Source organism: Manis pentadactyla, chromosome 1 (assembly GCF_030020395.1).
Source record: "Manis pentadactyla isolate mManPen7 chromosome 1, mManPen7.hap1, whole genome shotgun sequence".
Lineage (NCBI taxonomy): Eukaryota > Metazoa > Chordata > Mammalia > Pholidota > Manidae > Manis > Manis pentadactyla.
Window position 1 is genome coordinate 222,958,356 of NC_080019.1, and position 16,731 is coordinate 222,975,086.

At 39.7% G+C, this 16,731-nt stretch overlaps 1 protein-coding gene across 2 annotated transcripts in view; it reads right to left on the reverse strand.

Annotated features, from left to right (window-relative positions):
• The window catches only part of SLC25A26 (solute carrier family 25 member 26), a 143,914-nt gene that overhangs the window by 99,423 nt on the left and 27,760 nt on the right, over nucleotides 1–16,731 (reverse strand). Inside the window, exons 4-5 of one of the 2 annotated variants that reach the window (XM_036878424.2) lie at nucleotides 6,567–6,671; nucleotides 5,455–5,502 (exon numbers count right to left, since the gene is read on the reverse strand). The exons of the other annotated variant lie outside the window; for it this stretch is intronic. Of the exons in view, the coding sequence (XP_036734319.2) occupies nucleotides 5,455–5,502; nucleotides 6,567–6,671 (153 nt within the window). The remainder of the gene's footprint in view (nucleotides 1–5,454; nucleotides 5,503–6,566; nucleotides 6,672–16,731) is intronic. 2 annotated transcript variants of the gene reach the window in all.

Below are 16,731 nucleotides of genomic sequence, written 5' to 3' on the forward strand. Positions count from 1 at the left end.
AGTTATAATAATGTAAATGCAATTAAATGACTCATTTTATAAACTTCTATGATTAAAGGGGATATTTCATTTTCATTTGTTTAATATTCCCATTAATAAGAATGTCTCATTACACATTTGCTGAAAGCCTGAACAATAAAACAGTGGAAAAATTCCAAGAGCAAATGGATTTTTTTCTTTTCCCATGAAGCTAACTAACATTATGGAATTTTAACAGATGTTCTATTTGGTCATAGCTAATAAAATGAATTATGTAGGATTAAAATAGGGTTCAATATGTTTGTGTTGGATTTTAACAGAAAAACAACTTCACATTGAAAGTTTGGGAAGATTTATAATCACCTTCGCCCCCCCCCCTTCAATGGAATCACTAGCATGTGGAAAATCAATTAATTACAGCATTTACTACTTTTCTGGTGACACCAGGCTTATAAAAACTATTTTTTCAAGGTTTAGGAAGACTGTCATATTAGAAAATTATATACTCTCTTGTATTTCATCGCCTCTAATGCAAAGGTCTTATAATATAGTATATCCGAAGGCTGAGCCACTGCCTTGCATAATTCCAAGTCCCCTGAGAGCTCTCTTAGCGTTCTAAGATGGTCATGGCACCCAGGAGCTACTGAACAAAAAAATAACCAAACTTAAAGAAATGACAAAAGCCAACAAATATTTACTGAGTGCTGATACTGTGGAAGGCATTATACTTCAGCCTGTGCAAGCTACAAAGAGGTAAACCTCCAGCTGCTTTCAAGACAAACTTATATGTTATCTGGGAAGAAAAGGTGTACTTAACTGTAGCCAGATAGAACTGTAATGTAAAGACACACCAAAGGAGAAAGCAAGGCATAATCAAAGACAACAACTTCAGACAAACATATATACACAGAAACAGATACACAGCACTAACACAAGGAGAAGAAAATTCTTATTAGCACCCGTTTTTTTTTTCTCTTTTTATTATCATGAAAGCAGGGATAGTATACAGGCTTAAGGATGGTAAATAAGTAAAAGAGGTTCTAGCTTTACTTGCCTGAAAACATTTTTCAATGGTAAACATCCAAATGTTGAAATCTTGTTAAGAAAGACTTCCTCTAAATGGCTAATCTTATTTGGGAAATAAATTCCAGTAAATTATCAATCTGACTCAAAAGAGAATAATCACAAAAATTTTCCAACACATTTATATTAGTCATCTTGATCAGCTCAACCATCAGTTATAGTCACTTTACATTATAACCAATATGTTGTTTTTCCTTTAGAAGTAGCCAGTAAATAAGAAATCAGTTGCAACTGAATAAACAATTCTTCTCTACAAGACCTTTGGATAAAACATTCTCCAATTGTAGCCAAGAAGTTTTACAAATAATGTATCAGTTGGCCTCTAATTCAAACACAATTGTTACTCAACATCATGAAATGGCATTCACAGGTTTAAATACAGAGAGATCAAGGTTGCATCCCTGTCCAAGAACTTAACAACCTAGGGGCAGGTTTCTTCATTTTGAGTCCCATGGCAAACTGTATGGCTGTAACACCACCTTCATAAGACTGTTGTGAGATTTCAGTGAGTAAAATCTATGCAAAGTTCCTAGCACAGGTGGGCAAACTTGGTCTCAGAGAGGTTAAGTAACTTGCCAAGAGCAGACAGCTGGTAAGGGGCAGAGTTACATTTCAAACACATGTCATTTCCTGTCAAAAGCCCTTTCAGTTACAAAGAATACTGATAATCACAGCTAACATTTGTTGAACACATATTATGTGACAGGCTCTGAAGAAAGCGAGATCATTTTTCATCTCTTAGATTGCTGCTACCATTGGTGAGGCAGGAGAAAACAGAAAACTCCTCCCACATTGTTGGTTTGTTTGAAGTGGTACTTCCTTCCATGAAGGGCAATTTGGCAATGTGAAATCACCAGAAATTATAAATGCCCATACCCCTTTAGCTAAGCAATTCCACTTTGGGTATATAACCTACAAACATCCTCAAACATATATGAAATGGTGTAGGATGAGCATGTGGTATCAATAACACGAAGAGTTTGGGAGAAATGGAATTGAGGGAGCCAACAGAGCTGGGAAACAGACTGAAGGACAATCCTTGACGCCTGATTCCTGAAGGTTCCTGTTTCCAACCACTACATTAGGGGTAAGTCTCATGGCTTGAAATAGACAATAAGACTAAGTTTGGAAAGTTACCAAAGTCTACTTGTGAGTAGACTTTTCCAACAGCATGGTGATTTTTGCAGCTAAAAGGACAGATTTGAGGGCTACAATGAATTTACAGAAGTCTCAAGCTGTCTGACTTATTTTGGCCTGCTTGATTTTTGACTGCATGTGTAATAGAATTTATAGGAAGATTTGCTTTCATTGAAGCCTGGCAGAAAAATTGTGGGAAAGAAGATAATAATCCTCACTTATCTCAAATCTCTGTGGTGGCGACTCTGACCCACCAACAAGAAGCCAGCAGGTGTTCATTAGCAAAGTGGCAGCAACCAGCTCCTGAGGTGGCTCCGACCAGTGGCCCACCATCAGATTTGTGCAAAGAGGTAAACACCAGTAATTTATCCTCAAACTATAGAGGCTGCATGGCAGATTCTTCCAGGGGCTTTTGCCATGTGCTCTACTCCAGTAGCCTGGCCAACCTCCAGTGGGTTGTAAGCCTCAACCTCTCCTCCTGGCAAATACCCCCTGTGGCCAGAGCCTTCCTGAAGAGCCCTCCCTGGGCTTGAGGCAGGGAGAAATCACACCGATTCTGCTGAGGTTAACAAGAGTGCACATGCTCTTTCACACTGGGCCCTTCCTCATCAGGTCGCCTCTGCCTTCACAGTGTCTAACTGCCGCTCCTTCAGGGAGTGATTCAAGACCCATTTTTATTTATTCAAGAAATGCCACCTGAGTACCCCCAACACTGCGCCTTCTGTCATCTCACATGCATCTTGTATATGCTGTACATACATGTATTACAGCGATATAAAGTGTCGACTCTCTCATTTGTTTTCCCACGAGAATGTGAATCCCTGGTCCATGTGGTTCACCACACAGCAGGCACTCTTAAAAACGACTGCTGACTAGAATCTGTGGATAAAATGCATTTGCTGAACTTATTTCTCTTATTTCACAATAACCTGCCTTTCTCTGCTTTCTTTCTCTAGAGACATGCTCCTAAGTCAACCCCACCATCTTGATGCTGCTCTCCATAGAACCTGTAGGGCAACAGGCCCTCTGAGATCAGCCAGGCTGTGAAAGTAGCTGTGATTTTGTTCCCGATTTCTGTCCTAAGCAGTAACACCACTGGATCGTGATGCTTGACCACATCTAAAATGGCCAAGATCTTGAGGAAATGAATACTGAAAGGGTAAGGCAAATAGTACACTCTCTTAACTTTGCTTAGATTCCATCTAAATTTCACAGTAACTAAAATCTCTTGACCTTGCTTAGATTCTGTCTAAATTTCACAGTAACTAAAATAATTTAGGAGAACATAAGGGATAAGAAATGCAATGCAATCTCCACAAACATCAAATGCAGTTAAACACATATATACATATATACATGATAGAATTCACAAAATCTAAAGAACACACATAATCTATCTTATAATGCATGGATTCAAACTTCAATCTCATTCAAATGGCCTGCTGCTGGGAAGATAAAACTGTTTTAAAGAAAAAATTGTGCACAGAATAAACGTGTAAGTTTCCTGGTGATTCTCACTAAGGCTTCAATATATTTTCTTATTGAAACAATCAAACAAGCTCTGGGCAAAAACATTAGATATTGATGTCAGAATAATGTAAGAACTGAAACTATTTATAATGCAAAAATTTTGTTTAAAGCAGACATATCACTTCTTATTTTTCTTATTTTGAAAAGAAGCTATGTTTCATTCAGCAATAATTTTTCTCTCACCCTATCAGGCAATCTGTACAAAAGCAATATTTCAACTAAAATCAGTTCTGAAGGATCTTTTATGAATACGCATAATGCAGAAGACCCCAATTAAAGTTCCAACAAAGCACTGCCATTTTGAGTAAACAAAATCACCTGAGTGGGGTCACACTACCTGCAAGAAGCATGACCTAGAAATTAATTACTAGTGTGACAGATGTCAAAACAAATTTTTTAAAGAACATAATGCAGTTGTAACCATGTGTTTTATGTATTAGTTTGTATGCAAAACCAGTATTCTTTGGCATGTAAATATATTTATTCAGCAACTCTCAGAAAAATGAAAAGATTCATCGTGCTCTCCCCCTCTCTCCTGCACGCAGGTGAAATCTGAGTAAATAATACATGTTTAGTGAGTTGGAAAATAAGTACAGAATGAAGAAACAGTACAGGAGATATTTTTGAAAGACAGAAGTCATCTTCACACAAATAACTAATTTTCAAACATTCAGTTTTCCTTCAAAAGAAGTTTTTCAAATATCTGTATCAACTACAGCAAAGGTTGTTACCTTGCACAAATCAAAGCTTTACAGAACATGTAATAGGGTGCTGGTGTTTCATAAAAAAGGCTGTAATTTGCAGTAAAAACACAAAACAAAAACCTACCAAGGAATAAAAGTAGGGATTTCAAAGAATTTCAATATTCTGCTAATTATGAGAATACTTACCTAAATTATTTTTATAAACAACAACATTTTACCACACAAGGAACTGCAAACAGAAGACAAGGATCCAGAGCACACATGCAGATTCTCATTTGTGTTTTCATTAATAGAAAGTCATGTCCCAGTCCTTTCACAAATCTGTACATATATCAAACCATCAACTTATATACTTTAAGTATCTTAGGGGGGAACCCTAAGACTTAAATTCTTAAAATATATATATATATATATATATATGATGTCCCAAATCAAAGTCTACTCTCTCACCTCACATATCCATAAATGAACTTTCAAACTTCAAAATATCATCCTCTATGTGAGGCAAAAATTAAAATATGCTTCCTGTAGTAACATACTGAAATCATTTTGCTTTTTCAACCCCCTCCCCAAAGAAGAATGGATTTACCCCATATTGAATCACAGGATATTAGAGTCGGACATCACAGACAGGTGAAGTGGCCATCTGGGGCACCCTGCGCTGCGTGTCACCAGCAGTGCCCAGACACCATGCCAGACTGAACTTCCCAGTTCCTTTCACTCACCCTGTATATCAGAGTACTTAACTTGGGATCTTACACTTAAGTAGCTACTTTTTAATATTTCAGCTCTAAATTTAGCCTCCCTAGAATGACGACAACACTAGAGGATGGGCCACTCTGATCAGTCTCTCAGCAAACCCACTCAACCCATTCACTAGGTGCAAGAATCAAGATAGGACTCAGCAATGTTTTAAAAAGTGGTAATTTCCCCATTTTAACTTTTTAAACCAACTTCCTCTAGGTAACTCACTGAACAAGCATATTATTCTTTTGTACTTCAACACTGGAAAGTGAGTTACCTCTCTCAAAACTGTGCTTTTGTAGCCTCGGTACAGTCCTTGGACGCCCTGAAATAAAACAAAACAAAAAAAAAAGGACTCAAAAAGGTAGAACAACAGAGATTTTGCAATGATATTCTGAATAAAGATATTTAGCTTTTCAAAAGTTTGGGCTTTAAAATATTCACAGTGATCACAGTTCTGTAAGAGGTTAAAACGTTCTTAACTGGCCTAAAGTTCATAAAGCTCAGGTCAGCTCCCTTTCAAAGGGGAGCATCTACTGAGACTAACTATATATGAATTTATCTTTAGGTGCTTTCAACGTTTCTCCTCCTGAAAAATAATACTTGAGATGCTTTAAATAAACATATTTCCAAACGAAAGCAATTGCATGGAATGCCAATTATCCTTTCATGCAGAAACAGAATTATACACTTCATAGTTTCAATCAGAAGATATCAGAAATTCATTAATGATTTCTTAAAAGTGATAAAAGCTCTGGAAAAGCCTTCGCTTATCTACTTAACCATACACAGGTTTCAACCAGGGCTCTCCACTGGAATTATCTCATTCATCTGACTACTCATTGTCTACTCACTGAGGTGCCAAGAGGAACCACTGAGAATAACTTTTCTAAAACCTAGAGTCACTGAAATTTCCATGGCATTGATTTCCACCAAAAAAAAAGGCTTCTGTAAAGAATATAAAGAAAAGCAGCTCACTGGTCCCCAGTGACATGGCCACAAGAACAACTGGACCCGCAAGTAAAAAAGAATTACAATGTTTTAATTTAATATTTTTACTCACTTTATATACTTATTATTTAGTCCATGTCTGATTCCGAAAGAACTATAGAATGATTTTAATATAGAAAATGTATACAGTAGTGGCATCCAATTTGTACTTAGAAGTTTAAAACTGAAATTAAGATTAAAATTGAAATTTGAAAACAAGTAAAGGTAAGGCAAAGATAACATCACCATAAAAAGCTGCGATAACCGGACATAACATAAAATTTAGCTTTAAGGTCTCTTCTGAGGCTCCTGGGATGATAGGCTCAGTGTTCACATTAGTTACTATAAATTCTTTCTCAGTAACAAAAAAAAGAGTGAGAGCTTAAAAACACATCTCACCTCTTGATATAAGATGTTAGAGAAAATCTGAAATGTTCTCGAAGCAGAAGATACCTGTGCCCTCTGCTTAACCACTTCAGAAGGAACTCGAATCAGGCAGGCAACCTAAAATATATAAATTTATTTAGATCTTAGAAAAGTAACTGCTATGAAAAGTCAGTTTTTTATTAAGCAAAAAATACTGTTAAAAAAACATAATGGTATAGGTTCAGTGCAAGACGTCAAAAGGTGTTTTTTTTGGCCTAAAAAACAGACCCTTAATGAACATGTTATTTTGTCTGCCCAGAACCTTTCCGCCCTGGTGCTGTATCAGCCTCCCACCTCCTACCATGCTGTTCCAAGCACATCTGTCTGGCAAGAAATGCACTTACTCATTTTTGAATCCCTAACACCTAGAACACCATCTAGTCTTCACATGGGAGAGTACATAAACATCCGATGGAAGAATGAATCAAAAGGGCCTTTGCTTTACTGAAGTAATGTACACACTGACGGAAGCAATACTGATCATCAGCTGGTGAACCCTATCCTCTCACCTCACGCCCGACCCCAGCCTCAATCAGCTCCCAACCCCAGCACCCCAGATTCCCCCACCAGCAGGGCACTCCTGGGCGGGCCCTGCTCCAGCATTCAAGTTGACATCAATCCTGACTGGTCCACCTGCGCACCTGACCAGTCAACAAAGAACTTTAACACTGCCCGTGGTGACATGGCAGGGGGAGGTACATGCCATGGCAAATGTACATCCAGGACTCTGCCCTCACAGCCTACGTATTTTCAGAAATAAGAACAATAATGAATTGGTTAAACCACAGGGAATTGTGTCCACCAAAGGACAGAGGCAAGGATGGGGAAAGGACTACAGGGAGGGAGACAGATGAATTAATATTTTGAGCTGCTTTCATGGAAATGCCATACTTAAGTCTCTACCAACTAAGCAATCTGCCAAAAATACAAACTCTTTCTGTAACTTACATATCACACACCTGACTTGTTCAATGCTTTCCAAATGGTTGGAGTAATTTTAGAACTTTCAAACTTAAAAAACATATGTGTGTGTGTGTGTGTGTGTGTGTGTGTGTGTGTAGATATATATATATCTACACGCCCACACCCACATACATGTTATTAAATACGTAATAAATGTACATATATTTGAGGCAAAGTAAGAAATATGGACAATCTGTCTTCAATGACACATGTAGAAAAATGATTGTAGTAAAATGCAGAGCAGAAAGAAATCTGCTAAACAGGGTACACAAACTCAAAGAGATTTGTCCTTTTCAATCTGTATGTTTCTAATTCCTAATCGGAGATTACCACCCAATATAGATTCCTTAGGCTTTGTCTTTATAACACTAAGGGGCTCTCAGGTATGGGCTGGCAAACTTATTACAGTAAACATTTCAGACTTTGCAAGCCACATGGTCTGTCACAAGCATTCAACTATGCTGTGGGAGCACAGAACAGCCATACATAATGTGTAAATTAATGTTGTAGCTGTGTTCCAATAAAATTCACTTTATAAAAAGAGGCAATAGCTTGCCAACCTCTACTTTAGGTATAAACACTGGTAAATTCTTCTTCGGTATTAGCCTTGGCAAGAGCAGAGCAGGCAGAGAAAGATATAGACCTCAGTGCCCCAGAACATAAGGGACGAAGAGGTATGGGGTGTGATCCGTCACATTCACAGTGGCACATCACCTCTAAGGGGTAACTCATGAGTGACAATGCTTTATGTTGACGCAGTACAACAGGTATGGTTAAGATAACAAAGGGTTCACTACTTGAAATTATTTGTCTTCCAAAACTGACCAGACTTAGAAAACAAAATAATCTGGTTTCTCCTTCCTCACTCATCACATACTTGAATGCTTTTTGTTTGCAAGATGTCTGCAATTTGGCCAACATCCTTCCACACTCGGTGCTTTAAACTTAACTAATTCAGTTCAACAAAAACATACTGAGCAAGAGGTGCATCAACAAGTTGCATGATAAGAGAAGGATAAGCTACTACACTGGCCTCAAAGAACCCCCAGCTACATACAGATCATTTCAGATCATATGCAGAAAAATAAAGAGACACAGAGAATGGTAAATAGAGAGGTGGGGTATTTTAGTCCAGCCTCCAAACTCAGGGAACACTGCCAGAGATTATGCCTTCACTGAGCCTTCCAAATGAGTGAGACTTCACTGGCAAGAAAGGTGCAAAGGGCATGATGGGGAGAGGGCACCCAGAAAACCACAAGAATCCACAAGCAGTGTGTTCCAGGGTAACAGGGCCAGCCCATTATCAAGAGAGCACTCCACAGTTCCTATCCACCCGATTCCATGTGACCAAAACATCAAGTTTAAGGTCAGAAGTGAAGGGAGGACAGAATGGACAGACAGACAAGGAGGCCCTCTATGGCACAGTAAGGAGCTTGGCCTTTGTCCCACAGACAACAGGAGCAACTGGAAAAGCTGAGGCAGAGAAACAGCACTGTGTGCGTTAGAGGGCACTCTGGCCGCAGGGCGGGGAAGAGCTGGGGGGCGGGGGGTGTGGAGGAGAGGAAGGGAAGAAGTGAAGGGGGACACAAAGCACAGGCAGCAGACATGTTATGAGGCCACTGCCCCAGTTCTCTGGGAGACGTGGGGAATTAATGTGGCTCAGAGCAGGAGGGCCACACTGGCGGAAAAGTCAAGAGCAAATGAACAGGGCCCGGGGACCGGTGAGAGGTTAGAAGTGAGGATGTGGGGAGAAAGTTAGACGCCCCTACAACACAGCGGCTGTATTAAATAAGGTCCAGGGTCAGAGGAGGAACAGCAGTTGTAGAGGGAAGATAAGCTGAGACTGGGTAATGGTGAGAAGTCAGTGGGACACGTGAGGGGCTGTGTCTATCCAGGAAAGGCATATATTCTACCACGCTAGAATATAACAGGGTTAGAAATAGATACGACGTCATCAGTCTACATTAATGGCTGAAACCAGAGAGAGACTAGATCAAAGAAGGAGCATGAAGGGAAGGCCAAAAGACCAACGGTGGAACCCTGAGGATCACCCTTTTTAAAGGGCAGACACGGAGGGAAGAACTGGTGAGACACACAAGGGAAGGACCAGGAGGGAAATGCCACTGTGGTGAGCACTGTCTTCTCTGGCTGCCCAGTTTTCAACTCTTCACATCCAAGAGACTTCCCAGTTCAGGTGTCCGTCACTCCCCTCCCTGGCCCGGGCAGGGAGACACAGTCCCATGAGTTAGGCTGGGCTCATCAGATTCCTGCCCTGGAGTCGGATTCTTGAGCTATGGCGGCCAACACACAGGCCACTCGACACCTGAGCTGACACAGCCCTTGCAAAGGGGCTAGCCCGGCTGAGGTGTGCTGTAGTATAAAATACAGATATTTAAAGCTTAGTACAAAAAATATACAAAATATTCCATTAGCAATTCTTTTTTATATTTACTACATGTTGAAATATTAATACTGTGATATGTTTGGCTTAATAAAAATGTTACTAAAATTTATCCAGCTGGTTTTCTTCATTGTTTTTAACGTGGCAACTAGAAAATGTAAAATCACACCAGAGTCATGCATCCTATTCATACTGGAGGTGCTGTTGTGCCGCGACTGTGGCAGCGGGACATCCATCGCCTGAGGCGGTCCAGAGGGCAGTCTCCGGGCGGCGCGCCCCAGCCACGCTGTTCCTGAGCTGCAGGCCCCACTACGGTTCTCGCCCTGGCCTCCCTTCCCACGCCGCATTCCCCAATCTTCCAGGTACTCCAAAAACCATCAAATGGTGTTCTGAGTTTACAACAGAAGTACCTTTTGGATACAAGTAACAGAACACCAGCCAGTGGCTTAGGCAATGAATGACAGTTAATTACGTCATCTAACAAGGATTGTGGTGATGGGCAGTTAGGCGTTTAGCACAGAATGTCAGGGAGCAAGAACCCAGGCTCTTCCCATCCTCTGCCCTGTGCCCCATGGCATACTGGCTTGGCATCCGCAGGCCCAATGCCTCACGAATGGCATGGCCCTTACATCCTCCAGCAACACCTTGTCACACGACTGGGGTCAAGGCTAAAAGAACAGGCCTCCTCCTTCTCTCTGATGTCCCCCAACAGGTGTCCATTTGTACATGCTGGCCAGAATTGTGTGGCACAGCCACCCCTTGCTGGGAAGCCTGAGAATATACAGATCTAGCAAAGAGTTAGGGACACTGCCTCCCAAACCAAACCAGCATTCTGAAGGGAGAAGGGAAGGCTACTTAACTGTCTGCCAACCTTCCAAACAAAGAACCTTTTCTCCAAACATTAGCCAAGATCAATTTCAATTGCAAGAAACCAAGACCCTTATTTTATATTCAGTGGGGCCAGAAGTTTCAAATGGAGATTTGCAGAGCAATGAGTCAAGAGTCTCAAACAACACACAGATGAGGGTTAAACGGACTTCACCAGCTTTCTTTCAATGAAGTGGTTGTGACAGGAGACACATTATAGTGAATGAGTAAGTAATTCAGAGACAGACATGCAAAGGTGGGCTACTACAGGACGGTGGCTGAGAAGTTAGGACAAGTGGGCTCATAGTTAAAGGTGGCCATAGGGCCAAGGAACACTTCTTTACCTTGTTTTATTCACCGTGGTAAACATCTGTACATAGGATGTGGGCAAGTGGTCACAGCAACGCAGAAGTTGCCAATCTAGGAAAGAAATGTGATAACATAGGAAGACCCCAAAGGTTATGAAAAAAGCAGTCAGGAGCCCTCACACATGTGTGCACTGCAGTGACACCCCGTGGCCTCAGCTGAGGGTGCCAGCCCTGCGTCTAGACTGGACCTCTCCTTCAGGGCCCAGCTGCAGGAGGGATGCCCAGTGGTCTGGCCAGTGGTCTCCAGAGGAAGGCCTGGCTGTGGCCACAGCCATAAGAGGCTCTCAAGCACTCGGTCCCCTTCCTGGGCCTTCAATTTCCTATTTGACTTGGTCCAGAGATCTTTATGGTAATCTTTAAGTCTTGATTTCTGTAATTCTTAATTTTCCCTAATCTTTATCTCAAAATATTTCCTCTTTATTCTCCGAATAAATGATTTCCTCCTTACACCAATTTCTCAAAATAAACCATCCTACCTGGCATTTTTAACTTCTACCATACGGTTTTTAAGATATATTATTTTCTCTTCACCTAAGTCATAAACACCATAAAAACAAGAAGAAAATACTCATCAACCTTACTAAATCAACTGGGGGGAAACATCTATCTACTATATTTTTTCCCCAGTTTTATTTGGATGTAAGTGACAAATAAAACTGTACCTTGTATATTTTTTTGCATTATGTTATGTAGAAAGTATATCAAAAACTACCCAAGAGGAGAGGAAACACCAAAATCAATCATTTCTACAGATGACTACTAATACTTCAGAATTTTTTTAAATACATGTTTTTTTCCCCTTGGACCAAACGGGCTATTTACATGCATAGTTATATAAAACCTAGACAAAGTAGAGGATATCTCAGGTGATGCTGCCCCTTTTCTGCCTACCTACATTTTCTATATTTTCTACAATAAGTATGTATTTCTTCATAACTTTAACATAATTTCAAAGGGCAAAAATAAATTTGTTATAGACCAAACAGTTTAGTGAGGGAGAAAATAAAATGAAGGGCTAATTTAAAATATGCTTTGCAAGCCTCGACATTTATTTTTAATAAATGTGTGAAACACACAAAAACAGACTAAACAGCTTACCACTAAGGCCTAAAATTGGACATTAACTATGTTACTTTTGATAAATGGGTAAACTTTTAAATCCATACTTACAAACCAGGATAGAAAACAAAGTCCATTGACACTTACATGAACCTAACAGGACAGCTCCCAGCATCATCTAAAACTCATTAAAGAAATGAAAATACATAAATAAAAAAGGAAAGAGAAAAGAAAGAAAAGGGTATGCTAACTCCTTGTATTTTTCAATTCAAGAGGTCAAGACTGAAATATGACCCCAATATGTCAAGGAAATGGGAATTGTCTACTTTTGTAACTTGGCATAAATATTTATGGAACTTCATGCTTCACAACCCTCCATGTTCTTACATCATGTTACTTCTTAAAAATACAGAAGCAGAAGAAAACCTTTGGAAAGGTTCTCAGATGAAAAACAATCTACTAACAGAAGGGGTACAAAGCACCCCACACGCCTTCCTGACTTCCGCGGCATGGCAATTTTGGCATAAGAGAGAGGCCACAATGGAATGCCGCTGTCTATTTCCGCCAGTAACTCGGCGCCTTCCATTTGGTTTTCTATTAACTCTGATCTTTTTTAGATTTGAATTTAAGCTACAACAGAGTATTTCACTGCACAAGAACAAAAACACATTACAGTATTGTGATTCTGTGAAAGAAAATAAAGGTAATGTCATCTGTGGGTCTCTTGGTAAATCCAGCCTTTAGAGCATTCTTTCCTCATAAATCTAGGGTCAGAATGACTCCATGACACAGGGATGGTGGCATTTTCATTTAAACCCAAGAAGACTTTATGTTAACGTTCTATCAAAAGTAAAGCTTCCCATAAAGAAAACACATGGCCCAGTCTTTTATCAACATTTAAATGCATTACTGACCTCATTAAAATTAAACATAACAAAAATATGAATTTTAGAGTAAGAATGTATTATGATAATGAAGTTACTACCAAGACTTATCTTTCTTTGATGTAGAAACTTTACTGGTATGTTTTTTATTTATTTTTGCAATAGACAGCTGAACACATCCTTTTAGCATTTATTAAACACCAAGACGCAAAACTACAAATTATAAGACTAAGTGTGTGAAGGGGGAAAAAGTTATAGTGAGCGTCAACCTCCCTTTAGGTAAAGTCAGGGAAGACAGGGACAGGGACAGGGAGAGAGGAGAGAGGCTGGGGAAATGTGCGGTCCTTTGAATGACACAGTCAAGTCTCCCACGTCCACACATCGTCTGCCAGCATTTTACAGGCTCACTTCCATTCTCTCACTCTAGAAATGCTCTTTAAAGTCACTGGGCATCACCCAAGTGCCTTGTATTAACATTATACACTTTTCCCAACTATTTCAAATAGTTCACAAAAACTTAGCTGACTTCTACTTTTCCCTAGGAAACTTGTTATCAGCAACCTGTAAACATTCCTCTGACATTAAAAGCCAGTTGTCTGCACTTTATATATAATCAGAGACAGAAGTTACTGAAGGTCAGGGAGCTACTTGGCTTAGGAAGCAAGGGTGGAATGCACTTCTTTTTATTATCTCCAGAATTATTTTTCATCATAAGTATATCACATTTACATGCCTCTAATGAACTTAGTTTCAAGGTTTAGTATCAGCTAATCAATCATGGTTAGAGAGGCAAATCTATATGAGTTTCAAAGAAACCTAAACAACATGAATACGGCCAAAGTTTAATCACATTCAAAGCAAAAGCCACTTTGCATTTTGCAGAGTAAACTTAATGTGGCAAATTAGTAAGAAGAAAGGAAACCTAAGATCTTTGAAATGCATAGTTTACTTGCATTCTATTCTACATTGTTTTTGTAATTCCCAAAATTCTTTCTGGAAAGCAGGTTTCCCAATTAAGAATATCTAACATCTTTTTACACCACCATTTGAAATTGGAACTGAAAAGTTAATTTGTATGCCATTTCTGCCATCTTCTGGTTACAAACGGAATCACAGCTGTCAATAAAATAACCTTCAAGGCAGTTTCTGAATTTCTAATTCATCCTCCTTAGGGTTTAAATTTTACCCAATGATATGGGAACATAAGTTCATCACACCTCCCTTAATTATAATACTCTTCCTATTAATATAAATTCTCAAAAGGCATTAGAAGAAAAGAAATTTTCATTTTTGTAGGAATTAAGTCTTCCCTTGCCTGACAAAACTACTGCCCTTGATAATCCAGAAAATTAATGGTCTTCTCAACAAAAAAATTATTTTTTTCTAAAGTTGTACACAGTGTTTTACACAAGAGTTAAGTCTTGAATAGATTTCTCACTTTTGTGCCTTTCCGTTACAGAAATCAGCCATGATTTCACAGGAGGTGACAAAATCCCCATGGATATAGATTTGTAGATTTCTACGGATATAAACCTGAAAATGGAGATGGTATATAATATAGTTTCCTATTGTTGCTATACCAAATTACTGCATATTTAGTGCCTTTAAAGAACAGAAATTTGCTCTTATAATTCCAGAGGTCAGAAATCCATAATAGGTCTCCCTGAGCTAAAATCAGAGAGTCAGCCAGCTGGCAGCCTTTCCGGGGGCTCTAACGGAGCGTCCATTTGTTTCTAGAGGCCACATCCATTCCTAGGTCTGCGATCCCTTTCGTTCACCTTCAAGCCAGCAGTACAACATCTTAAAACCTCTCTCTTAAAAAAACTGCCGCTTCCCTCTTACAAGGGCATATGTAATCAGACCGGGCCCACCTGGATAATCCAAGCAAATGTTCCCAGCTCAAGGTCCCTAACTTAATCATAACTGCAAAGTCCATTTGCCATGCCGGGTAGCATAGTCACAGGTTCCAGGGATGAGGACATCTTTAGGGGGGCTGTTATTTTGTGAAAAGAAGAGTCCATCATGCGGCAAACTTCATTGTTGCCTTATTTTAAGAAATTCTACAGCCACCCCAACCTTCAGCAACGCCCCCGGCCCTGGCCCCATCAGCCAGCAGTCATCAACATCAAGGCAAGGCCCTCCAGCAGCAAAAAGATCACAACTCGCCAAAAGGACAGATGACAGCAACAAAAGTATTTTTAAATTAAGGTTATGTAAACGTTTTTTTAGACATAATGCTATTGCACATTTAATAGCCTACCATATAGTGTAAACATAACTTTCATATGCACTGGGAAACCAGAAAATTAATTTCCCTCCCTTTATTGTGATTTGTGCTCTCTGGCAATTATGTGCCTCACTGGGGTAGTCCAAAACTGAAGCCACAGTATCTTGAGGTGCCCTGTGTATCAAATGTTAGGCTAAGCACTTGATCAAGTGTCACTTAATGCCTATAAGATCTGTAAGTGGGGTAGCATTAATTCTATTTCTGATGAAAACAGCAGCTCAGTAAGGTTAAGTAAATGGACCACAGACACACAGCAAAAGGCTGTGAAAGAAGTAAAATGTCCAGCCCTCATCTGCATACCTTGACTTCTTGTGATCCGTATACTGTCTCCTTACAAAGGCCCTCAAAATAGTCTATAGTTATTAAATATATGTCCCAACTTATTATATACTCCTCAGTGACATGGATCAAAATTTCTTACTCTGTGTTTCTTAGGACCAGTCACCATACTAGATAAAGGCACTCAAATCACAAATCAATTATAATCAGAGCAATTTTTTGACAGTGGCATTTAATTCATTATGCCACCAAAATTCCTAATCTTAACAAAATAATATCTTAAAAAGTAAAGGTTTGTCACTGACAAAGTGACTAATCCTGTCTTCAGTAGTTTGGTCCTCGCAGAGAAGTATTCAGTTTTTCCACTTACAATGCCGTGTAGTGACGGACCCAATAACACTCTCGTGGCTTGAAATGATTTTTTCAACTTCATCACCCAATATGAACATAGTATTCACTGTTTCTATAAAGCTGAAATTTGTGTTCCAGAAACCAATAATGTTCTTAAATAAAAAGCCAACAGAGCTTCCCCTTCCCTTTTGTCCACTAAGATAACCAATGAGTCACTGTTCTAGATCATGAATCAATATCACCTGAGCTCATGCTGCATACTAGTCCATAGAACAGAAAACAATCTGAGCTGTGTTAGGGAAGGACGTCCTTAAGAAACTAGAGGGATGTTGGGGTAGACTGTTCCTTTCTAAGAGCCTCCCTGAAACAGCTCTCAGCATGTTCATGCACGTGCTTTCAATGAGCACCTATAAGCAGGGTCATCATCTAGCCTGGACCCTCACCAGGGCCCCGCCCCCTCTCCCCTCCCTCCCTCACCTGAGCCCCTCTCCTTCCTCTTCTCCCCTTTTTCGCATATTCGTTCAGATCAGATGGCCGCAACAGCAGGAAAGTCATGGTATACTGAATGAACTCAGCTCAGCCTTCGCCACTGGAGAGTTTAAGCATGTGGACACACAGACGCAACATACTAACAACGGCATCCATGATAAAATATGCACTGAGGGAATGTTTCTGGAAG